Source organism: Rattus norvegicus, chromosome 5 (assembly GCF_036323735.1).
Source record: "Rattus norvegicus strain BN/NHsdMcwi chromosome 5, GRCr8, whole genome shotgun sequence".
Classification (NCBI taxonomy): Eukaryota; Metazoa; Chordata; class Mammalia; order Rodentia; family Muridae; genus Rattus; species Rattus norvegicus.
The window spans coordinates 88842754-88868230 of record NC_086023.1 but is presented as its reverse complement, the minus strand read 5'-3'; the positions used below and the strand labels follow the sequence as shown (position 1 = coordinate 88868230).

At 43.4% G+C, this 25477-nt stretch overlaps 1 protein-coding gene across 16 annotated transcripts in view; it reads left to right on the top strand.

The window, feature by feature from the left end:
- The window catches only part of Cdk5rap2 (CDK5 regulatory subunit associated protein 2), a 168604-nt gene that overhangs the window by 107775 nt on the left and 35352 nt on the right, over window positions 1–25477 (top strand). For 10 of the 16 annotated variants that reach the window (XM_063287220.1, XM_017593184.3, XM_063287223.1 and 7 more), the window contains 5 exons: window positions 4702–5140; window positions 9703–9934; window positions 12873–13004; window positions 18142–18715; window positions 20505–20737. In XM_063287220.1, coding sequence (XP_063143290.1) covers window positions 4702–5140; window positions 9703–9934; window positions 12873–13004; window positions 18142–18715; window positions 20505–20737 — 1610 coding nt within the window. The remainder of the gene's footprint in view (window positions 1–4701; window positions 5141–9702; window positions 9935–12872; window positions 13005–18141; window positions 18716–20504; window positions 20738–25477) is intronic. The other 6 variants (XM_039109347.2, XM_063287224.1, XM_006238277.5 and 3 more) reach the window with 1 other exon arrangement.

Genomic DNA, 25477 nt, shown 5'->3' with positions numbered 1-25477 from the left:
TTGCTGATATCCACCACTTCCACCCTTTCCCATTCTCTACCCCATAAGAGCCTTCATAGCCTATACCCATTTATCAAGTCAGCAACAATTTCTAAACCGTGAAATCCATTGACCCACCTTTCAGCAGCAGCTGACCTTTCTCCCTGGCCTCCTGTTCCTTTTCACCTCTCTGCCTTCGCCCTCTCTGCCTTTGTTAAAAGATGCTAGAGGATCCCAGAGCCAAGTTCTTAGCCCCTTTCTGTCTCTGTTCATCTACTCCTTCTTGCCTTTGGAATGTGCTGTATGGCTCCAATTTCTGCCTAATGATCCTATCAGCAAGTTCTTTGCTGGACATCTCCTTCTGCATATCAATCAGACATCTGAGTGCTGACCTAAGACCCACTCTTACCAGCCTACTGCTTTTCTACACTTTGTCATATTAGGTTAACCCGAGTGCTCTGTTGTACCTGCATTGCCTGACAGCTATAGCCCGAAGTGCAAGCTTCTCAATCTCCAAAGCTCATAGTGAGTCTTTCCCGTGTCCTTGCATAGCCCTAATTCAGTCCCTTCTCATCTCCGGTCTTACCTTCTGGGTTTAAGCTGCCACCGTCTCCTGTTTGGACTCTTGTATCTATGCAGGTACTTTATTTACCCTCCTGTTCCCATGTCTGCCTCTCCATAGTCCATCCACCGTAGACTAGCCAGGTTCTCTTTAAGACCAAGATCAGGTAACTTTTCTTCTATGTACACCTTCCAGTGGATTCCCACTGTCATAAGATCAGAACTTCTTGACCCAGCCTCTGCCATGTCTTCATCTTCTTCATCCATGTCTTGTGCTTAACTGGGCCTCAGCCACACTGACCAAGTTTGTTCTTACCAGAGGACTTCCCCTAGCTAGAACTCCTCTACTGTGATAGACTCATGCACACATACAATCGGTACCTCAGTGAGTGGTGAGCTCTGTAGAGAGGCCTTTTCTGACCACTTGATTTAAAGAGAAGCCCATTTGTATGCTTTCTCTCTGGGTTCTTTCTCTCCTCTCCTTTCATTGCTAGTACGACGTTACACTGCATTGATTTAGTTCTCAGTGTATGCATGGCTGTGTGTCTGTCCTCACCTTAATGGAGTGTCTGTTCCATCTTTGGAAGAATGGCAAGCACTCTGTCCCGTTTGAATGAACATCAAGATAGTCAGGCATTCCACAGTGCAGCCAAAGGTTAAGTTTGGGAGATCAGAAAGAGTTAGCGCTCTCTTGGAGTCAGAAAGGTCTGGGTTTTAATCTTTGTTCTGCCACCTGGCTGGGAGTTTGTTTCTGTCTGAGCCTGTTTCTTCATCTGGTCTCACACCCTGTGAGGATGTTATGTATTTAGAGGACCTGACACATGGCGATTGCTTAGTAAACGTCAGTGCCTTCTCTTATATCTCTGCTTGGCACACATGCTCAGGAGGGATGTAGAAACACCACTAACCTTCTGGTAAGACCCTTGGGCCACCCCATTCCACAGGTCCTGATTACAGAAACATCTCAATGTATTGCTGTTCCCATTTCAGCTAAGCAGCACTTGAAGTGTTTGACTTAATAGCCACCACTTTAGTATATTGCTATGGCCTCCTTTGCCACTGTTTACTCTGCATTTGTAAAGTCTTTCAGATTTTATTGTGTTTTGTTTGGTGGTGAATGATGGTCCTCCTTTGGCTAGCTGAATAGCAATTGCCATTATTTCTTACCCAAATTAAGAAAGGAAAGGAAAGGAATAAAAATTTAGTTCTGGAACCTAGAATGTCAGAAATATTTTTGAAGTCCAGGTTTAAAGTAGTTTTAGGTGGTCTGTAGTCTAAATGATTTTCACACTTAAAATGAGTGATGCAGCATGCATTTTGCTATTAATATTTAAAATTTGAATTAAGTTGGCTTCCCTGACGTAGACCATGGGACTCTGGACATGACACAGGCCTTACTGCCGTCTGCAGAGCACATTGAGAAGTTAGGTGTGAGTACTGCCATTTTCAATGGTACCTGACATCAGAGGGAGGGGAGGCTGGAGGATGTCAGCCTCACAGGCTTTCTTGAAGTGAAGTAGGAAGGAGGAACTGAGTGGAAAAGGCAAGAAAAATAACAGAGAGCACCTCTGCTTGTTGACTCTGTGACTGCATGACCTCCTCTCTACCTGAGGAGCCCTTCTTCTAAGACGCAGCCAGAGCCCTTAGACCAACCCTTGTCTGGAGCACTTTCTCTCAGTTCTCTAGCTCTGTTTCACTTCTGCTTCACCATTTTGTTTTTTTTTTCTTTATTTTGTTAGTGATTTAAAGTTTATTTGGGTGGCTGGACAGTTGGCTCAGAAGTTAAGAGCACATGCTGCTCTTAGAGAAGACCCAGGTTTGGTTCCCAACACCCACATGACAGTTCAAAACTACAGTTCGACAGGATCTGACATGTTCTGGCCTCTGCAGGGATTGAAGGCACTTGCTGCACAGATATAGACTAAAAACACACACACACACACACACACACACACACACACACACACACAAAATAAAAATAAATGAATCGTAAACCTTTTTCTAACCTCTTCAATGAATTGCTTTCTATTTGCTTGCATATGAATTTTCTAATTTCTTAGGTTGTCATTTTTATGTGTATTCATATGTATGTGTGTGTGGTGTGTGGTATGTGGTACATGTGTGTGTACAGGTGTGTGTGCCTGTATGCACACGTGTGGAGAACAGAGTAAATCTGCCTTACTGCTCAGAGACAAAGGCTTCTCACTGAACTGGAAGCTCACCTCTTCAGTTAGTGTGTGGCAATGCGCTCTCAGTGTGCATGTGTTTCTCCAGTGCTTGAACTGCAGGCTCGTACATCCATACCTGCGTATTTACATTGGTACAGGAACAAGCTGCCATGCATACTAAGCCACTTTGCTTGCCCCATACCCTTACTCTCCTAGGGTAAGAATGCTGAAGTTGCCTTAGTTTGGCAACTTGGCCTTCACATTGTAGCTGCTCATCTCTCTGCAGCCCGTGTGTAAGCAGGCCTGACCTTTTCTCTGTATGTTGTGACACGTGCCACCCTTCCTGTGTCTGCCGTCTACTTCCCAGCCTTACTTTCTTCTTCCCCACATATAGGCATGGCTGCAACATTGCATCCCCCTTGTTTCTCCCTTTGCCTTATAGATTAATACTCATATACATACCCTTTTCTATCATCCATTTATATCCTTGCTGTAGCCCTTGTGCCAGTATAGTGACCAGCACACAAAGAGTCATCCAGCATGTGCCATATCAGCACTGTCCTGGATGTTCTCCAGAGCCAAAGACTCAGACTTGTGTCAGTGAAGATACTGTGGTTAGTCCTGGCAGCTGGGCACACTGTGGTGGGCAGTGTAGCCTGGGCTTTCCCCCTTCTCTGAATGGAAGCTAGGACATTCATACCACAACTTCCAGCCCAGAGATCTCAGCTGTGTCACTATTCTACCCTATCTTGCTGGCTGGCTCACCTTGGAAAGAAGCCAGGGCAGTAGAGAAGCACAGAGTGCTTGAGGCGGGATTCGCTGTGTCTACAGGAACTGTCCACACAGCTGCAGCTACTGTCAGAGATGGGCACATGGCAAGGGGCATTGCAGAGCAATCTGCTGCCAGGAGGCTCCCTCTCTTACTACTCATTGCTCCTTTAGCCTTCATGTTCTGTGGAAGAAGATTTACGTCCCTGTAACATAGCGTGTGGAGCCATTGCATTTCTTTGCTTACTTATTCATTTATTTAGTTGAATTCATTTTACTTTTCGTGCTGAAAATGGGTGGAACTGAGAGCCTTGCACATGCTAAGGAAATGCTCTCTTGAGCAACACTACCAACCCGTGAAGCCATTTCTACATGACTTTGTTCCAGGTTGCTTGCTATTGCTATTAAAAAAAGACCATGTCCAAAAGCAACTTGGGAAGGTTGGCTTATACTTATAGTTATTCCATCATCAGAGAAAGCCCAAGAAGGAAATGAAGCAGAAACCATGGAGTCATGCTGCTTCCTTACTTGTGCAAACTGCTTTCTTATACACCAGAATGACCTAACCCGGGATGGCACTGCCCACAGTGGACTGGGTTACCACATACCAGTCAATCAAGAAAATGTCCCTCAGGTTTTAACAATCTAAAGGAACATATTCTCATTTGAGAGTGCGTCTTCACAGATGACCCTAGGTTGTATTAATTTGACAAACAAACAGAACAAATACAGCCTAGCACAGCTTGTAAAGCGGTGTAGTGTGCCCTATCTGCATGCTTGTTATTGAAGCATCTCTTCATTAGCATCTGTTATTCAGTATCTGTTATACAGCAAAATGGATCAGATCACCTCTGGACCAGCAAGGTTGGCACAGTTCATTCAAAGACATACTTGTATACTGAACATACGAATGGAGCCAGTGTTGTGAGGTGGGGGACCCTATAATTGCCATGGGTACCCTGTTATCTCCTTTGTTCCTTCCTAAATCAATGCCAGTTCATATATCCATATGGTCCACTTAACTGTCTGTGTATCAGTCTGATATTACCCATGAACTCAACAGGGTATTAGTGAGATTGCATGAGGTTAAGTGTGTCATGGTTCCTGGTGTATTTGGGAACCACTGTATTTAATGCAGACAGGATTGGTGGCAGAAAACTTGGAGGGCTGGGTCAGCGACAAGGCCGCAGCAGGAGGCTGACTCTCCTACTGTCTTCCTTTGGAGAAACAGGCCGGATCTGCTGAAAGCACTTGGTGCCCTGCTTTTGGAACGGATATGCTTGGCAGAACAGGGAAGTCCTGGAGATCACTCTGATAGTAAAGCTGAGAAGGCACTTGAGCAAGTAGCTGTTCGGTTGAGAGATGAACTTGGCCATTCCTGCCTAGCCAACTCATTCTCCAAGTCACACAGTGAGCTCAAGTCACCGCGGGGCACCTGGCTAGTAAAGACAGGTGATGAAGCCAAGGTGGAGCTGAAGAGTGTCTCAGTGCAGACCATGACCATAGAGGACAGCACCCGTGGATTCAAACCTGAGAGGAAGAGAGAAGCTTGGGCAGGGAAACCAGAAGAGGCCGTTTTCAGCACTGAGCTTGAGTCAGAGGCGTTGGGTGAGATGCCAGGGCTACAGGCCACTCACCTCTCATTCCCCAGTGCCATCGACAAGGTAAGCTTTTCTATATGTTAGATATGTCATTGCATTGTCTGTCCTGTCAAGACCAAGTCTGTCTGGAGACTCCCTCTGCCTGTTTTGTCCCCAGCCTTCATCTCCATACCTCTCCTCCTTTCTGCCCTCCTCTTCCTCCACTCCCACTTTCTACCCTGACCCCAGCCCTATCTCATTTACCAGGATACTTTGGTATTTTCACAAGGAAAAGCATACATGGAGTTCAGTTTGTTCATCTGTCTACAATTTTCTCTTTGGTTTTATGAACTGCGATGTTTCCCCCATGGTGGCTGCTTAAGACTCCATTGGACCAAAGTTTATACAGTTCTTATCCATTGAAGAGCATTTCCTGTTTCAGGTTGCAGTAAAATTGTAACAACCTGACTTTAGATGAGGATGAGAGCATGGCTTCTGTTTTAGGAGGACTTGGTGTGGAAGAGGCAGGATTCTGAGATCTTTAGTTCTATTGGATCCCAGATTCTGAATAAGTCAATATTCACCAGACTAAAGTAAAGAGCCAAGGCTGGGGCACCCACCATGTCTGCCTGCAAGACCACTCCTGGTCCCTGCCTAACTGCTCTCCAGCCACAGTAGCCCAAAATGGAGAGGTTTGGTTTTGCTGAGTGAATGTCTGTTTTCTCTCTAAACTTCTCTGTAACCTGTAAGCACAGTCACACAGAATCAGACTTTCTCAGTAGTGTCTTGTTGGACCTATTTCCCATCCTTTGAGAGAAGGGATTGGGATTGAGAATCCCTGTAGCAGAGATGTGTTCTGGTAGAGAAGCAAAGAAGTCATGATTCTGATAACTTCACTGGAGGCTGTAGGATGCTTGGTTCTGATGGCTGTTTTGTAGCAGAGAAATAACTGTACACACTGCTTCATAGCATCAGAATGGAGAATTAAGTTTATTTTCTGACCACTAAATTACTGCTTTTGTGCCTTCCAAACAGAATTAGATATATCATTAGCAAAATTGCTTTTGATTGTTTTAAATTATACACCAAAACTGTAATTTCTAGAAAAGGGTTTTCTAAAGATATCAGTAGAGACTAAAACAATATATATATATATATATATATATATATATATATATATATATATATATATATATGCTGCCATTATATTAATGGTACTCAAAATGCAAATTTGTGCAATTTGGCTAGAATAGAACCGCTCTTCTGTGCCCCAGCTCCTTCACTTGGTACCTGTGTACTAGGAAAACTGGGGAGGCTTATTTTTTGTCTTTGTTTTTATGTTTGCTTCTTCTATTGTGTGGGAGAATCCATCCTGTGTTCAGGAAATTGGATAATTGAATGGACTTAATTTTTCTAAATATTCATTTTATTTTTTTTAAATAAAAATTATCTTTGCCGTGTTTTTAAATGAGAGATTTTCTTCATTTATGTTTATCATCTGTTCTATGTATGAAGGACTTGCCGAGTTCCCTCTATTATCTTACTTAATTTGTTCAACAAATATATGCAGGTATTATAATCATTGTTCATAGGAAGAAACATGGTGCCACAAGGCTTAGAGAACTGTCCTTTGTTGGTGAGTCATGGTAAGAGGATAGTTGCTTGCTTGGTTTCAGGAAAAGGTGGCCATTTGCTTCCTTTGTAGGTTTTGTAGTAGCAGAATGGGTAATCCAATTCTTAAGCTAAAACTCTGATGTCCATTGCAGAATAAGGGTAAGTCACAGAGCAGATAGCCTGCTTGTTATGTGATTATGGAGACTTTATATTGGCTTGCTTTAGACCTGGCCTTAGTACCTTGAATGGGATCAGTGCAAACCAGACTCCTAGGCTATTTGGAGGCATAGTGAGGTAAGAATGCAAGCTCCTAGAGCAGTAGGATATGTGGCAGGAGCTCAGAACATGTGAGATCTACTCCTAAGAAAGGGCTTCCAGTATGCATCATTAATATGACGGAAGTGGGGACTTCTCCAGTCCATACGGCAGCGTTTTGTGCGGTGTTATTTCAGAACTTGTGTTAGGCTGACTGACGGCAGTCTTCCAGCTTCAAATAGTCTTTGGCATTTGTGCACTTCAGATCTCTTCTCTGCTGCCATATGACACAGATTTGTATCCAAGAATAAAGATTGGTGGAGACCCAGAACCAGAAAATTGTTGATTACTTCCCAATCTTCTGCTGAGGCACCCGCCTCCCGCAGAGTGGTTCCCCTCACTTTCCTCAGACTGCCCTTGCCCTTGAAGATTTTCTTTCCTCTTCCTTGGAACTTCAGAACAGAACACATCTTGCTTTTCCTAACAGCCTTGGAATCTGAAGAGCTGGTTTGACCCTTGAACCTTCTTACTATGTGATAACGGAGTAGCTAGCTGTTTAACATCTTGGTTCTTTGAGAACAAACATAATCCCCCTAAGGAATACCCATTCTCCTTAACAGCCAAACCCATTTCCTTCCTATCCATGTAAAGTTCTAAGCAGCTACTAATCTACCTACTGGTTCTGGACATTTTCTATAAATGGACTCTTACGACATATGACTAGACTTGCCACTTCACTTAATGCTTTCAGAGTTCATTCATGTTGTAGCAGCATGAGGTAGTTCTTTCTCTTTATCAACACATGGCATGCTAGGGTAGGTAAGGCTATTGGACATTATATTTTGGATATTATGCATTTTATTGCTACTCACAGATGTTTGCGTGGACAGTGTTTTTACTTCTCTTGAGTAAAAACAGGAGTAAAGATGATGGGCCACGTGGTTACTCACTATCAGCCATTTTGAGGAGCTTCAGACATACTGCCTCTACCATTTACCTTCCTCCCAGCAATGTAAGAGGCTGCCAGTTTCTCTGCCTCCCACCTATATTTGGTGCCATAATGCCGTAGCTGCCCTAGTGAGGATGAAGAAGCAAAGATGTGTTCTGATGAGATTCAGTCTGAGGGATGGTGACGCTAAATATCCTCCCTTATAATTGTTAGTTCTGTGCTTTCTACACCAGAAACGTGTGTGCCTGGTCTGTTTCCTATTTTTTAATTGAACCATTATATTTTATTATTATTGAATTGTAATACATTATATTCTAGGTTTGAATTCCACTCCTCATTTTTTGAGTATGTTTAAAATTCACCACTTGAAAGATACCTTCATCTGGCTTCTAGATGTCTACTCTATACATTGGTTGAAACCTATTATACAGTATGATAAGATATGCACAGGCCCAAACCCTGGGCCTTGCATTCAAGTGTGGAGGACGATCAGCAAATATAGATTTTCTCAGGCATTATAGTAATACTGATGTCCTCTGGGGAAAATAGCATGGGACACTGAGTATATAATAGGGAACCTTGGCTTCCATTTGGTCCAAGTCAAGGGCTTGCTCTCTGAAGGATCCGCATTTGAACTATCTTGGTGAGTGGCATAGTAGAAAAGTGGTGGAGGTAAGTAAGAATGAGTATTCTAGACAGAGCTTATGATAAAGCCCCTAAGCATAAAAGCATGGCATTTTATGGAATGTATAGAAGACTAGTCTGACCAGAGAATAAGCTAAAGTTGGTACAGGCATTAACTGATATACTTGGTAGGCTATGGTGTGGACATTGTCCTTCGGCTTACAGTAGCCAGGAAGCAGATACAGTTTTTAGCAACAAGGGACAGTCAGTTTGCTTTTTGCTGCAGCATTGAGTGGATTAGAGAGACTCAGAGTAAATACTATACTGCCTATGAGGCTGCGCAGGTGAGGGCTAGGTGTCTGCATTGGTGGTGGGTACCAGAAGAAGATGAGGAGAGTTGGAAGAACTGAGAGGCACCCTACTAGGACTTGTACTTACTGCTGCTTGGTGAGTAATGATATGGAGTGAGGAACATAAGGGGAGTTTCAGAAAGACTCTTGGCTTTCTGTGAGAAAGGCACAGTGAGCGATGGATGGGAACCTGCATGCGGGGATGTGGCATGATGGACTCAAGGGCTCAATAGCCCATAAAGCTTTCATTTAGGCCAGCAAGCTGGAATCTCTGAGGTAGCAGCACAGTCAGTATCTGCTTAAGGAAGGAACAAGCAAGAATGTAAAACAGATGGCTCCACACTAGGAATGGTGGGAAATGAGGAAACAGATAAAAACAAAAACAAAAACATTTCCTAGAAGAGTGTGTTAAAGATGGAATGGCCATATTTAGAATGTTTGCATTATCCAATGAAACCATAGGCCAGGGCCCCAGAGAGTGTCAAGGAAGACCCTTGACTGTCAGTGTGTGTGTGTGTGTGTGTGTGTGTGTGTGTGTGTGTGTGTGTGTGTGTGTGTATGTGTGTATGTGCGCGCGCACGCGCGCGTTTTCCAGGGTGGAGGGGGATGTTCCAAAGGGCCCCAGAGAGTGTCAAGGAAGACCTTTGACTGTCTGTGTGTGTGTGTCTATGTGATCCAGGGTGGAAGGGCATGTTCCAAAATCTATATCCTTTCTTAGGGATAGGCATAGATTCTATTTATCAGACTAGAGGTATGGGTGAATAGTTTGAAACCTATTTTAATAACACAAAAGAACACGAAGCAAAAGAAAGTTTGTTTTAAGCATACTCAGTGCTGTACATATCTGTCTCCAGGATGACCAGAAGACAGGCTTGCTGATCCAATTAAAAACACCTGAGTTATTGGAAAATTTGTATAATCTTCCTGCCTCCCAAGAGGTGGTAGCTCAACTCCAGGGCCAGGTTCTAGAGCTGCAGAAAGAGCTGAAAGAGTATAAGATCCGCAACAAGCAACTCCTTGATAAGCTAATTCTGGCAGAGGCAATGATGGAGGGGATGGCAGTGCCCAACTCTACTCCGGTAAACGGTAAGCATCAAGAAAACGTGTTTTCTGTGAGTTGGGTGAGCAGCCGATAAGGCTGCCTAAATGCTATTACTGTTGTTCAGAATTGCAGTAAGTTTGTATATAAATTCCGTGAACTGCAGTGATTAATCTTAACAACTGAAAAATGCACAGTGGAAGAATATAAGAAGGGAAACAAATCAGTTGATTTCTGTTTATTCTGGAGTCTGGACTAGTGTGTAAGAATTGTCATGTTCTCAGGTTCTGGAGGATGGGTCTCTGCTGCATTCCTTTGACATTGTGTATGGGTGCCTCGGGTAGTGTTGTTGTTGCTATTGTTTTGTTGTTTTAGAACTTTTTTTAAAGTTTATTCTTCTTTCATATATTACATCCCAAACAGTTTTAGTACCTTCCTTCCCTCCCAGTCTCTCCTGATTCTTCCACCACGTTTATTTCTCCTGTTTCAGTAAAGGGCAGATCTCCCATGGATATAGGTGCTTCTGTTTTAATCTGGGGTTGTTTTTTGGGGGGGGGGCCTAGTTCCCAAGCTTATGAGAGCCTTAGCAGGTGGCAATATAGTTTGTAAGTGATGGTCCTTTTTGCAGAGTTCTCTTGCTAACCTGAGGCTGATCTCAAATGCTGCTGACTCTCTCTATTCTATACAAGTAGCCTACTTTCCTACTCATGGCTCTCCTGAGATCTGTAGAGAATCCAGACATTTAAACAAAACATCTCAGGTGGTATCTCCTAGTCCAGGACAGTAGTACTTCAAAATTGCAGACCACCAACCTTCCGAGAATCTGGCGAGTATAGAGAACCTCGTGTCAGCATGTCAGCACAAAGTAGCATTTATATCTATCGCAAAGGTTCACGATCCTACAAGTGTCCCTTTGTTAACACTTGATTTTGATCTCCCACTGTAAGCATATAATAGGCATATGAGCAACTTTTATCCATAATGAGAAGGTTTATTAAACCCTGTGTGCCAAGGTCTGTTTTAGGCTCTCTGGTGATAGGAGCATCCCAGATAAGCTTCCTTTGTACTCTGTTGGAAGGATGAAGTTGCCTTGTAAGAGGGTAGGAAAGTCCCCAGGAGAGGCTGGCTTGGAGGATGTTTGATTTCTGGTTAAGAGTTTGTTGTACATCTTAGTAGAGACTTTATGAAGGCAGCTGGGGACATGTGAACTTGGTGTCTAGAAGAGGCAGATAAGCTTGAAAAGAAACCAAGGAACAGCCATATATATGAGTATTTGATATTGTGCAGCTCAAAGCCATAGTTATGAGATTTGGGAGTTCTAGAGGTTAGAAGTTGAACTGAGGAGGAATAGCCGGTGAGGTGGGACACAAAGTACAGGTGGCCTCTCAACTCAGAAGCTGAGTTACATCGATAGTCAGATATTGATGGTAAGATGAGGCTTGAGGATCTGTCTTGGTATTTACTGAGGCCTTTAAGAAGAAAGCTTTTGTGGGATTCCCATGGTTTCCACAGAGAGACCATGAAGATGAGAAAGTGGAGACGGCATCGATAGACACCTAAGGAATTGCACTGTTGGAATATATGAAGAGGTGGGGCCACCAGGTTCCATGTTGCCAATGAATCTATAGAAACCAAGTAAAGCGGGGACTGAGATAACTGAGAGAAGGAAGGGTGATCAATCAGTAGGCAGTCTGCTGCAGGAGCTGGACAGTTGGGATATCTGGTGGAATAAGTGGAACGCACATGGTAGCAAGGAGCAATAGACCCCCTAGGCTTAGAATACAGGCATGTGGGACTAATAGCCCCCACCTCAACAGCTTCGGGTCCTTGAGACAGCCAGGTTCTCAGAGCAAGAACTAAGACGAGGGTTCAGAACGCTTGGCAGTTTCTAGTTTATGAACAAAAGATTCAAGTACTGGATATGAAACTGTCAGACCAGGACATTTCTAGAGTGGGTCAGAGGTTGGAGGTAACTCTGAGAGCCTTGGATTTCCTGTGGCATTAATAAAATTAGAGTTCCTGTTAATTATGGAACCCATCGCACACATTAAATACATGAGGTTATTGAATCTTCATACTTTCTTTGGAGGCAGTTCCAGTAATTATTGTCTATCTTAAGCCCAGACAGCAGTTGAAGAGACAGAGTGACTTGGCCACAGTCACTCCGGTAACTCATAGCCAAGGCTCCATATGAAGTAGCCTGACTGACTCCAAAGCTTGTATTCTTTCTTCTTCCAGGAGACCTAGCACATAAATACACATAGGAACTTTTTGATGCTCTGCAGACAGAGGCAGCTTCATTTTAATTTTAGGTTGTCCCTTAGATTCACCTACTTGAGGTTTTATGGTCAGTCATCTTCCATAGAATCAGACTTTCCTCCCTTCTTTCCCACTTCCTATTAATCCTTCCTTTCATCCATCTAGGCATTTAGTTACTCTGTTGGTACACATTATCTGACTACCTGCTATGTCTCCAGCTAGCTCGGGGACTAGGAGTACCTTCTCAGAGCTCCCTGTCTCATATACAGCAGGGGCACATAATTAAAGAAGTGTTGGTGGGGTGTGACATAAGACGGGAAAGCACTATGACATAGGTGACTTGGCCCAGCAGAGGGACAGACATTTGTCTAGGACTTGCCATCTGCTCGTACACTTGCTGAGACTCTGGAGTGCATCATCCAGGTATTACTCTGGCCATCACCCAGGAGCCTCTGGGCTTCTCTCTTTTTGCAGAAGTGGGCCTGGGTTGATGGAATTCATTTTATCACTCAGTTTTTTTGAGAACTTGGACTTAAACCATTTCAGACAAGCTGCACTATATTTATGCCTTTATGTCCTGTTATGGCAGCTCGATAGATTAATTTTATCTTATAAATTGCAGTTTGCCTCCCCTGTGTTTTTATTCTCCCGGTTGTATCTTTGTGTTCTTCTCCGTAGCTTGGCTAAATTTCAATCTACAGTTTTATTTTTCTTTCTCTTTGCCAGTGCCTGCAGCCCAGGCTGTTGTGAGAACAGCCTTCCAAGGCAAGCCAGGCGAGCAAGAAGGACATGAAACCACACATTCTGCCGGAAGAGACAAGGAAGTAGACAGTGACCAATATACAAGCTTTGAGATTGGTTAGTATTCAACTGCCCATTACTGAGTACTAGACATTGTTCAGGACTGTTTTCTATCAGTGTCCTTGCTAGGCCCTAAAAGGCCCTTTTGTGGGCCTTAATGATCATTCTCATATAACACCTAGGACTGGTGAGTTTAGTTTGAAAATGACTGACATAGGGTCACACAGCTGGTAAAGAACCAGAAGAGTCAGGGAACAACATAACGTCTTTGGGACTTACCGATCTATCATTAGACTCTCCTTCAAGGTAGAGTGTGGGTTTAGGTTGTTTAGTATAACACAGTCATCTCTCAGCATCTCACACATTATAGACAGGATTGTAGCAGTCTAGTAGGATCCAGCTTAGTGTTAGCTGATGTTGAATTTGTCTCCATCCATCCAGGAGGAGTAGATCAGAGGAAAGTCTACTACTGAGACCAAGATTGTGAGCTTTCCCAATAGTCAGTGGGGATGATACAGAGATGAGCAGGACCTCAGGCAAATTGTATCACCTCCCTTTAATTATGAAGTATTAAAAGCACACAGATATACACAAAGGACAGTGCACCAACTATCCACATTCCTGTTTATTCAAGATGAGCAAATGCTTATGCTTATTCTCGTTTCCTTAGATGTTTTAGCCTTTCATTAAAAACAAAATCTCTATTGTTTTGGATTGTATTCACTTTGTAAAAAGTTGTGTTCATTGGAAATTCTAAATCTGTGACAGGATGGCCAGGGAATAATCAGCCTCTGGGAAAAGACTGAGCTGTGGCCCCAGGACCTCTGCTGTGTGTTCTCCCCAGCCTGGAAGATTGCATGGCCTTGTGCTTCTTTGGAGTGTTCTGGGCTTTCAGACAAAGGCTGCTTTACCAGGCAACAAAGTAGTGGCTAGTTCAACTGTGGGTTATGGTTTTACATGTGAAATGCCTCTCACAGGTTCATGTGTTTGAACATTTGGTCCCTAGTGGTGGTGCTGTTTTAGAGGCCATGGAACCTGGTCCTTGTTCGTGGCTAATGAATAGTGAAGGTCTCTGGATGCTTCCTTCTCCTCTCAGTAACCACTTGTCACTGAACTGTATTTATCTTTCTGAGTATGCATCCAGTGTAATAAACATGTGGCTGCTTCTGCTTGAATTCTCCCTTCTTGCCTCACGGAAGCTTCATTCTGAGGTCTCCAGCCTTGTTGTATCTTTTGTGGGTATACCTCTTGAATATCCTAGGACGTGAGCACTGGTGTTGAGTTAATTTCATCAGTGACTGCCTGGCCCAGGGCTGCATGCCATAGATAACATCTTAGCTTTGGCTCCATTTCCAAGAACACCTCAGTAAGTGCTTGGGAAGTGAATGGAAGGCATGAGTTACACAGGTCCTATTGACCTTACTCTTGAGGTTTCAGAGCTGTGTCTACTCAAGCTTTTGACACAGGAGACCCTAACACAGGAGAGGTTTGGCAGAGAGCATCATTTGCAGTGTTTGTTTTATTACTTTGGATAAATCCTCCATTTCTTAAAGCCTTCAGTGACACAGACAACTCAGGCGAGGTGCTGGGCACATAGGCTGCTTTTGGTACATGCATGGTCTTCAGTCCAAGGCCTGCCAGGCTGCAAGTTCAGACATGTACATACACACACATGTACATGTACACATATACATATACTCCTTTCCCATGGCATTCATACAGTTTTAACCGAACACCACAACATTCATAGAGTTTTAACGAAACAGTGGAAGTAGTTTCTTCAGACCTTCCTCGTGGACTGCTGAGGAGAGAATAGCAAAGTCACATTGCTTTACTAGTGCAGGCCACAGGACTTGCTATATGTTGGCCTTGGAGCTAAGAAGTCAAATCCCTGCCTCTGCTTAATCACAAACTATGGTAGACTGTCGACTTTTGAGGGTACTTCTTTTTAGGACAGGTGTGGTGTTGGTGTTGGTGTTGTTATGTTGTTTTCCTTTTACTGAAAATGGATTTTTTTCCTCACATAATGTATCCTGATTATGGTTTCCCCTGGCTCTGCTATACCCTGTACCTCCTCACCTGCACACCTATCAATATCTCCTTTCTGTTTCTAATTTGAAAATAAACAGGCTTCCAATGGATAATAATACAGTAACATCATATTGATAACAATATATCATAAGGTAAGACAAAAACTATCACATTGGAGTTGGACAAGACAAACCAACAGAAGGAAAATATCCCAAGAGAAGGCACAGAAACAGACTGTTGATTTGCACTTTCAGGAATCCCATAACATCGCTAACCTGAACGCCATAATATATACTTGAAGGACTTGGGTCCTGCAGCTGTACAGTCCTATAACTACTGTTTCAGTCTCTGTGAGTTCATGAGAACTTTAACTACGTTGATTCAAAGGACCTTATTTTCATGGCGTCCTCCATCCTCTTTGGCTCTTAACACTCTTTCCTTCTCCTTGTCTGAAGATTTCTATGAACTCTGAGGGAAAGAATTTGATGGAGACCTCCCATTTAAGGCTGTGTGTTCTAAGGTCTTTCATTCTTTGCATTATGTCTGGCTGTGGGTCTCCTCTGCTGCAGGATGATATTTTTCTGCTGATGGCTGGGCAAGGCACTGATCTGCGTATAACAGAATGTCATTAGGAGTCATTTTATTACTAGGGTTTTTTTTGTTTGTTTGTTTGTTTGTTTTTAGAATAATAGTATATGTGTTTACTCTATGTCCCTGGGCTATCGAATCTCTGGTTGCCGGTCACTTAAACTGTGTCGGGTATAGGTTCCATCAAATGGAGTCATCCTTAAGTCAAATCAGATATTGATTGGTTATTCCCCAAATTTTTGTGTCACAGTTGCCCTAGAAACTCTTGCAGGCAGAACACCATTGCAGAGTAAAGGTTTTGTGTCTGACTTGGTGTTTACATTTCACTTTTGGTAGCATGTAGAATACTGTCCTATACCTATAAAGACACTAGGACCTAGGACATAGGAATGAGGACAGTTCATACCAGCTGGACTTCTCCATGCTTTCTTCAGTAATAGAGCCTTGCTGTCAGTTTGTGAGAGCAACCCTTCGTCTTGGCAATAGCTTGGGTTGTTTGGAGATTCCTATGGGACCCTTTTGGCCAACAATTCAATTAAGTATAGCCCATTCCCAGTACTGAAAGCTCCATTTGGTGACAAGACATGAACAACTGGGACTCTGTCTCCCCTATTTGGCATGTCATTTAGATCACCTTCATATATGTATATATTTAGGAAGCTTCTACTTATATTATGTTTCCATACTACCTTGAGGGCTTGTTATGCTTGTTGCTTTGTTCGGAGCAGAGTTTTATGTGGAGATGTAAGTTCCCCACTCCCCCTGGAACTCTCTGTGCTGAATATCCAAATATTAGGTCCAATCACAGTCAGTCTCAAAGTGACATTTAGGTAGGAGTTGCATTTTTCTTTGCTTTATGATTATTTAACACAATGCATCAAGATCAATCTTTAGTTCTTTGAGGAAAGAAAGATTTCTTCTTTCTTCTTGCTATCAAATGCAGGCCGTGGAATGAGACTTCTGTGTTCACAGGGCTGTTCCATCTTTTGATGTTGCAACATGACATTGTAGTCTAGATGTGGTAAGCTGGATCCTTAGCTTTCCGGGGTATGCGTAACTTATAGGGCTTGGTATATGTTTCCTCTTCTTGAAGGATGACTCTGTAGAAGAAAATCTTGCTGAGTGATTAATGTTTGGTCTTTCTACTTCTTAACCCAATTTGAGCCATAGTAGTTATTACGTTCATTTTCCATCACCCATCTTGTGCCAGATACTAAAGAAACATATGAACAGCATGGTTTCTAGTTAATGACATATTGTACACTGTAGAAATGCTTTATTGGGAATACTTCTATTAAGACAAGTACCCACTGTTGCCCAAAAATCAAATGATGATGTTGACATTGTTAACAGAGATAAGAGTGGCCTTGTAACTGTGAGGAAGAAATGGTAGAACCTGTGACTCTGCACACTGTCTTTCTGAAGCCATCCTAGATCATCTAGTCTAGCTCATATTGTTGTCTTTAAAACCTTTTCCTGAGCCAGCCTTTGCTTTGATGCCTTCCATGATGACATCTCCCATCATTGACGAATTGGTTCTAGAGAAGTAAAAAGCATTTCTGTTCTCTTGGTTGATTTACCTCTGAGTATATTATTCAGGGTACTCTTTTTCTGATATTGTTCAATATAATCCTAACAAACAAATACTGCTGTTTCTTCTCCTGAGTGGTGTTCTTGCTACTTTGCAAGTAAAATTCTGGAGGGTCAGAGTGGCCCATTAATTTGCTAAAGTAGGGTTATTTAAAACACAGTAGCAGAGCCAGTGGCAGAGAACAGGTCTTTTGATTTTAAGGAAGAGATTTTTCAGGCCTAGATAGATGTCTCAGTGGATAAGAACACCCACTTACAAAGGAAACTCTTTCCTGACCTGCATGCGTACCTCCAGGCATGTGATACATAGACAAGCAGGCACATAATTGTACACAGAGAAGTGCACAGTCGAAAGGTGAGCTCATAGAAGGAAAATTAGTCCTGAGTAGGGAAGGACAAATAGTGATTGAGGAGACAGTGCATGCAAAAGCATGGAACTGTGAAACAGTATGATGTGGGCAGAAGGGTCTGGTGACTTTGGGGGGGACACACACTGGATGATGTATGTAGCAGTGTTGCTTCCAACATGAGAAAGAGGATGGATTGAGTGGTAAAATAGTATGCTAGTCAGCTTTCTAGAACATGATAACATTTCTAAGGCTATTAACTTGAAAGAACAAAGTATTTTGGTTCATAGGTCCAATCCATGACTGCCTGGACTTGTCACTCTGAGCCTTTGGTGACGGATAATATCATGGTGGGGGCATGTGATAAAGTATAGCTGTTCACCTTATAGTGTCTATGAACCATTTAGGAACCAGGGTTTTGGTGATAGGGTCTTAAGGTCCTCTTTAGTGATGATTTTCTTCTACAAGGCCCCACCTCCTAAACACAGCCCAATTTTCCAGTAGTTCTATAAACCAGGCTTTTAATATACAGACTTTGGGGACATTTAAGATTCAGAATTCAACTGTGGGAAACTCTAGAGTTAAAAAGTTGATTGCATCAAAGGAGTCACTGACAAAGATTAGTATTTGATTTTCAGATTCTGAAATCTGCCCACCTGATGACCTTGCCTTATTACCAGCATGCAAAGAGAACCTTGAAGACTTCTTAGGCCCACCCTCCATAGCCACTTACCTGGATTCCAAGAGTCAGCTCTCTGTTAAAGTCAGTGTGGTTGGAACTGACCAGTCTGAGAATATCAATCTCCCTGATGATACAGAAGCCTTAAAACAGAAAATCCATGACTTGCAAACTGAGCTGGAAGGCTACCGGAACATCATTGTCCAGCTACAGAAGCATTCTCAGTGCAGTGAGGCTATTATTACAGTTTTGTGTGGGACAGAAGGGGCCCAAGATGGCCTGAACAAGCCTAAGGGCCACATCGATGAAGAAGAGATGACATTTTCAAGTTTGCACCAAGTAAGATATGTGAAGCACATGAAAATCCTCCGTCCACTAACCCCAGAAATAATTGATGGCAAGATGCTAGAGAGCCTCAAGCAGCAGCTGGTAGAACAGGAGCAGGAGCTACAGAAGGAGCAGGATTTGAACTTGGAACTTTTCGGTGAAATCCATAACCTGCAGAACAAGTTCCGAGACCTCTCGCCATCAAGGTACATCCTATTCCTGCTTCAGCCCGCCTCATTAGGCTTGTAGGTTTCCTAGGTTGTTGCTAGGTAGAAGCCCAGAAGCTGCTGAAGGAATGGTGCTCCATGGGTGGATAGTGTACCCTGGGGACAACTCGCCGGGCTTCAGGCAGCCGGGATCAGAGTGAAAGGCTAGGCTGCACAGCATTACTCTGTCCATATGCGCATTAGGGGCTGGCCAGCTTCTGAGATGGGCAGGACAGATGTTGCCCTGCTTGGGCTGAGGACTCAGCATAGAACTCCACGGCAATCAGTCAGGGATTGCAGTGTGTTTACTGAGCTGCCTGCCGTGTTTATTTTTGAACTCTATTATTGGCTTTTGCCATGTTGTGGAAATAAAATGGATGTCCTAAGCAGGTTAGGAGGAATATAAATGCTTTCCATATCTTTACCCTTTAAGGTCATTTTAGAGAAATAAGCCTGTGTTGAAAGCAAGAAATTCTTGGGTCATGAAGATAATGCTTTATGGTTATAAATATGTACATTGGCTTCATGAGATACGGCAAAAAAATGGGATAGTCTGTAAATTTGACCTTCATTCGTTACTAATTTGAGAAAAGCACTGTTCTGAATTGTCAAGAGCTAGAATGATTTTTTTTTCAAGGCTACCCAAGCAGCAAGACTGAGGGAAAGTTATTTATTGATGGGCTGTTGTATCAGCCCCCAGGCTCGGAAGTGTTTGTTTCATTTTGTTTTGAGATGGAGTTTCACCACGTAGTTCAAGCTGCCCTCAAATTCATAATCTTTCTGCCTCTGCCTCCTAAGTGCTGGGATTGCAAGCATGAACCACCCCACTGGGAAGGAACTGACTATTTAACTCCAGACACACTGAGCAGGAGCATTCTCAACTTGTTTTTGTTAGACAGAGAAACTGAGACTCAAAAGATTTCTGTGACTTGCCCATGGTCAGAGCCACTGCCAGGGTTCAAGCCCATACTGTTCCCTACCTAAGATGGCTGTCATGTGATTTGCTTGTAGGTTATTGGTATTAACAGTGGTCATGGTGAACAGAAGTGCCTGTCAGGCCACTCTAGATCCAGCTTGCTGTTTGCTTTTCCTCCTTGATTTGCTCTTAACAACTCCTGGGACTGCATAGAGAAGAGTGGCACCTGGTGGTGAGGGGGCAGTATTGTATAATAAATCTTCACAAGCTGTGTGTTTAAGAAGCAAAGCTTTACCTCTAAATACCTTTGAGAAATATTTCCTTTTCCTTTTCCTTTTTTTTTTTTTTTTTTAATGAATCCATTTGTTAGAAGCCTGGGAGAACCAGATGACCTAAGATAACTTGTTCCCATGATGGGACCTAGTCAGTCAGTAAGGTGGTAGCCGGGAGTCCGACTCTCTCAGTTGGAGGCAAGCAGCCCTATTTTTTTACCCTTGGTATATACATATTTGTACTTGGTGAGAATTTTCAGTGGGTCCCTGACCCTTGTGGCAATTGTTTCTACAACTCAGAATAGTGTCTTTGAAGAGTGTATGGAAACTAATTGTTCTCCTGAGTCCTTGCCAATCTATGCTTTAATTGGGGGCTTTCTACGGTTACAAATATTGCAGCAGAATCTCTGTTTAAGCATTTGTTGGCTGTTTGAACTCAAAGAAGGAGTGACCTTGTACAGTTTCAATTTTTCTAAAGTATATATGCTTGTACAGCTGCGGGCTTCCAGAAATTATGCTCTGTCATTTTTCCAATTAGTGTTAAGGTCACAAAAATTCAATTCTAAAATGACACACACATTTTCCTTCCCTCTTTTATCAGATACGATTCATTGGTTCAGTCCCAAGCAAGGGAGCTCTCTCTTCAGCGGCAGCAAATTAAGGATAGTCATGATATCTGTGTCGTTTGCCATCAACACATGAGCACCATGATCAAGGCATTTGAGGAACTTCTGCAGGCCAGTGATGTGGACAGTTGTGTGGCTGAGGGCTTCCGCGAGCAGCTAACACAGTGTGCTGGACTGCTAGAGCAACTGGAGAAGCTGTTTCTCCATGGTAAGTAGGTAGAGGCACTCAGTGTGACTCTCTGTGACTTCTTCAGTGGACACCAGGAGATTTGACTCCTTGCCTTTGCTGTACATACTGACCTGGCTGTTCTGCCATTAAGCCCAAACAGCCTTCTTTCTCATAGTCTTTGCACTTTGCTTCTCTTGTTTCTCCTTGCTTTTCCCAGCCACCCATTGGGTAAGAACTGGACAGGACATTTGTAAGACAGCAGTAGTCCTGTCACTCATTGACATCACTGTCCCATTCTCCTGCTCCCTTTTTCTCTGTTCTCATAGGGAGAAAGTGAGTGAGTAGATCCAGTTTTATGGTGTGGAAGAATGTGGTCTGTGAGAGAAAGTACCTTATCTGTGATCATGTTGGGAATGAATGGTCATGCTGGGGTTTTACAACTGATCTCTTAGCATAAGTCTGTTCCCTCTAGATCTATTTGTGTTCTTGATGTTGTAGACATTATTTGGTTGAAGCATCACAGTGCCCTTAAAATTGGACAATAACTCAGTGTCATAGTCACTGTCCTATTGCTATGAAGAGACACCATGACCAAGGCAGCTCATATGGAAAACAAAAAACATGTATTTGGAGTTTGCTTACAGTTTCAGAGGTTTAGTCCATTGTCATCATGGTGGGGAAGATGGCAGAATACAGACAATAGCTGAGAACTACATCATGATTTATAGGGAGTAGGGAGCATGACATTGGCCTTGCATGGGCTTTTGAAACCTCCAACACCAGTGACACATTTCCTTCAACACGTCCACACCTTTTAATCCTTATAATGCACTCAAATAGTGCCACTTCTTGGGGGCTAAGTATTCAAATCTATGAGCCTCTGGGAGCCATTCTGATTCAAACCACCACACTTGGTTTTGTTAGGTCTTGGCTTTGTGAGTGACATGTGGTTCTCATGACCAAGTACTTCTGATCAGATGTGTTAATGGTAAATTGAGGCTAAACCGTAAGAACTCTGCTTTTACAGGTTAGGAACCTGGCCTTACCTGAGGAAGTAGTTTCCCACAGACACAGGGCACTTGGTAATGCCAGGTTTAACTACTCTTCTGCCTCCGTACACAGAGAACAGGTAGTTCACCTTGGTCCCAGAATGCACAGTTTAATTCCAGGATAAACACAGGGTAGTTCACCCATCTGGTAGCCATTAGTGGTTTTCCTAAAGACCTTGTAGACTGGTTTCCTGGCATTTGTCCTTAAGAGCTTTGAGACCAGCATATTGGCACACTAGCCTATTTGCAGCTTTATCAAGGCTGTTCTCTCTGGCTCATGTGTTCTAAATAAGCTTGCTCTCACTTACTAGTGCAGAAGTAACTGGATGGCAGACAGATAAAACTGGATTGACCAAGCCCATAATGTTTTGTTGTGTTTTCTTTAGACAGCCCTGGTCGTGGCCAGGGAGGTAAGGGGAGAGTGCCTGTCGCAGCAGCTGTTCTCTCTCTTCAGCTGGCTACTCAATGACTTCTCTCTGAGCCAGAGTCTGACAAACATCCCACTTGTTGTTTCCTCTGGAGGTAGGAATGTTTCAGAGCTAGCAGATGGCACAAGTGTAGAACCTCATTTTCTTCGAGGCATAAAGGCCACAGGAACCTCACTGCAGCTTCCTCCCTACATAGGGAATAAAAGGAGGCACAGAAACTGATATTTCTTGGCTGCTGTGTAAGGGGTCTGGCTCTTGAGTTATAAACTGGGTTTACAGTAAAATAATTGGTATGTAAAGCAGTTGTGTGGCACAAGTTGTCAAACATTTAAATACAGACCATAAAAAATAATACCAACCATGTTTACTGTGGAATGATAGATAGGCAGATACTACTTTGATTATATCATTTGTGTAGCCATGCACAGGCAGCCTTGAGTTCCTGTGCCTGGACCCTTTTGGAACTCGTGTTTCTTATAGCAACAGGATTCTTTGCAACCTTTTCCTTGGCTCAGTGATTGATAACACACATTAAGCTTTAGAGGCTGCAGAACATTTTCTGTATATATGTCCCTTGCCTTATTTGATGATTCTCAGGGGATGGACGCTTAGGTTGTGTCCATTTGGGGACTGTTATGAAGAACACTGACTTGGAATCTCAGTGCATTCTTGCTATTTCTATTTGGTTGGCAGAATCTAAGCATGGTAGGTAGTAATGTGCTTTCTTGACACTTGCTAAGGGCAGAGCTGGGAACTTAGGGTTCCAGGAAGGGTCTGGAATTTGAAGAGATGCTATGGAGTATGCATTTTTCTGGAGTGAAGATTTGTAGCTTTCAGATCTCCCACAGGGCCAGACACAGAGTACATCTGTAGCTGTAGTTGCGGTCAGGTCTCCCAGCGTAGCCTTATTGTAGTGTCTTCAAAGACAAGTTGCATGCAAGGAACGCCAGTAATTGAGCAAAGTGCTAGAATTGATGCAGAGACAATTGGGAGATAGCCCCTCAATGAACTCAGTATGGCTGTCAAGGTTTAGCCACTTAAATAGAAGCCAGTCACTAAGGATCCTTTGCCTTGACACTTTAGCTCATTTTTTCTCAAGACTTCCCCTGATCTGTTAGAAAAAGCAGTGCAGGGGTGCATAAGGCGGCTTTCACTGTATGTTACTGTGCACAAGAAGAAATATGCATTCTCCTTATTTTCTGTCAGGACGTATTGGTTAGCTCACTTGGACAAGGTCACACAGGAGATGCAGAGTCTGAACTGCAGGTTTTCTTCCACAGCCTGTTCTAACCCCTTCGATACATGTGTCCCTGTCTCATTCCTGTCAGGCTGGGTGTGCTGACCAACTGTTCCTGAAACATGTCCCATTCTGTGACTGCTCAGACCAGTGCCTTTCTACACAGGCTGCACTCACTCTTTATAGAAATTGTGTTGATCCTCTCAAAGCTTTCTTTGTTCACCCCAAGTAGAAGGAGCTTGTTCCTGTTCTTCACTCTGGGTTATCTGCAACTCACACATGACAGTCTGACTTTGTGGTACAGGCTATCAGAAGGATGCTGGAGTTGCCTTTAGAGTCAGAATACCCTGGTTGATGGGCCATTCGACTTCAAAGGCCAGATATCATCTATGGAAGTATAACACCTACCTACTTTAACCGAGTTGTTTGTAAGGATTAAGTGGGATTATTTTAAGTGTCTTGTGTTGCCCTTAGAAACATTGGGAGTTCAGGAGGTGACAGAAGTGATTGCAGGAGGTACCTAGTCTGACTACAACTTGATATTGCCATGGTTGGTTGATACCCATGGGAGGCCTGCCCTTTTCTGAAGAGAAACCAAGAAAAAGTGAATTGGGATGTGGGGTAGAGGGGAGGTCGACAAAGGGAAGGCGTGAGAGAAGAGGGAAAACTTTGGACAGGGTGTGAAAGAAAGAAAAGGAAGGAAGAGAGAAAGAAAATAATTAAGTTTTGGTTACAACAGTGGTCCAGGCTGTCAAACAAAGGGTTCTGATTCCTGCCACGGTGGAGTCACTTCCCCTATATAACGTAGTCTTTGCTTCAAAGATGTTGCTGGGATGCCAAGCATGGTAGTACAAGTTTATCATTGCAATCAGGCTTGATGAAAGAAGATTGTGGGTTTGTGGCTAGCCTGGGATACATAGAAGATCCTGTCTTAAATGCAAACAATGAACTGGCAGGGCAGTGTTGGGAGGCACAAAGCTCCCCCACTCTTCCTCCTCTAATTTCCCCTCTGGCTGATGCTGGACTATGTTTGCCTTCTCTGGATTTATCACCGCCACCATGCTGCCCCTCATTACCATACCCTGTAACCGGCTTCTTGGAGGTGAGCTCACCAAGGGCAGAGAGGACAGCTCTGCATCCATCCTTATATCCTTGGTGTATGCCAGGCTCCTGGGAAGAGCCTTGGTGGACAGGAAGGAAGAAGCATGGGCGTGAGTTGGAGATGCCAGACACTTGGGTTTGAGTATGAGGAACACATGGAGTCTGGGTGAGGAAGAAGAGGGTTCTGAAGAGCGGCAGGGGACAACCTGGTTCAGCCATTCTTAAGTCATTTTCTCATTGTGATCTTCTTGTTTGTCACCCAAGAAAGGGAGAGCTGGCTTTCTTTCTTTTCTAATGTCTGTTTTAAAACATGATACTCCCTCACTGCAAGAGCTCACAGTTCTTAGGTTTGCCAGAGAGATGGAAACCGTGCTTTCGTGCCATGCATCCCAAGCTCCTGCAATAGCTGACAGATGGTCTGCTGCTACCTATGTGGAGGCAGTTTCCACCAAGAAACTCAGTTTATCAGTTGTTACGATCCCCTCATGAATCCTCCAATGACAGACATTTGTCACTTCGCTTTAAGAGGACCCTATTGTGATGGGGGAATGGATGTAATACAAGCTACTCGAAAGATCTTTTCTTTAACATTGAGGGAACTCACTCTGCTGGTGGCACGGAGGCACTTCCTTCTGTGGGCATGAGGCCAGATCTTTGATTGTTTTAAGGTGGGATCATGGTTGGGAGGATCAGGATACTTTCAGCTATCCCAGACCAAAGACATCTGCTATGTGCATGAAGGAGATGACTCTCAGTGCAGTGATATCCATGGAGCAGGTCACCATCTTGTGTTTGCTTGGATAGCTTCTAGCTGTTGGCATGGCTGGCTGGTGGCATGTCTTGAGTTCTGAAGCTGGAGGCTTTTCATCAACTGAAGGCTGGTGGGCAGCCCCAGTGCCAACTAGGCTGTTCTTTCACAAGATAGGTGTCTGACCTATCAGGGACCGTCCTTTACTCTGGGACT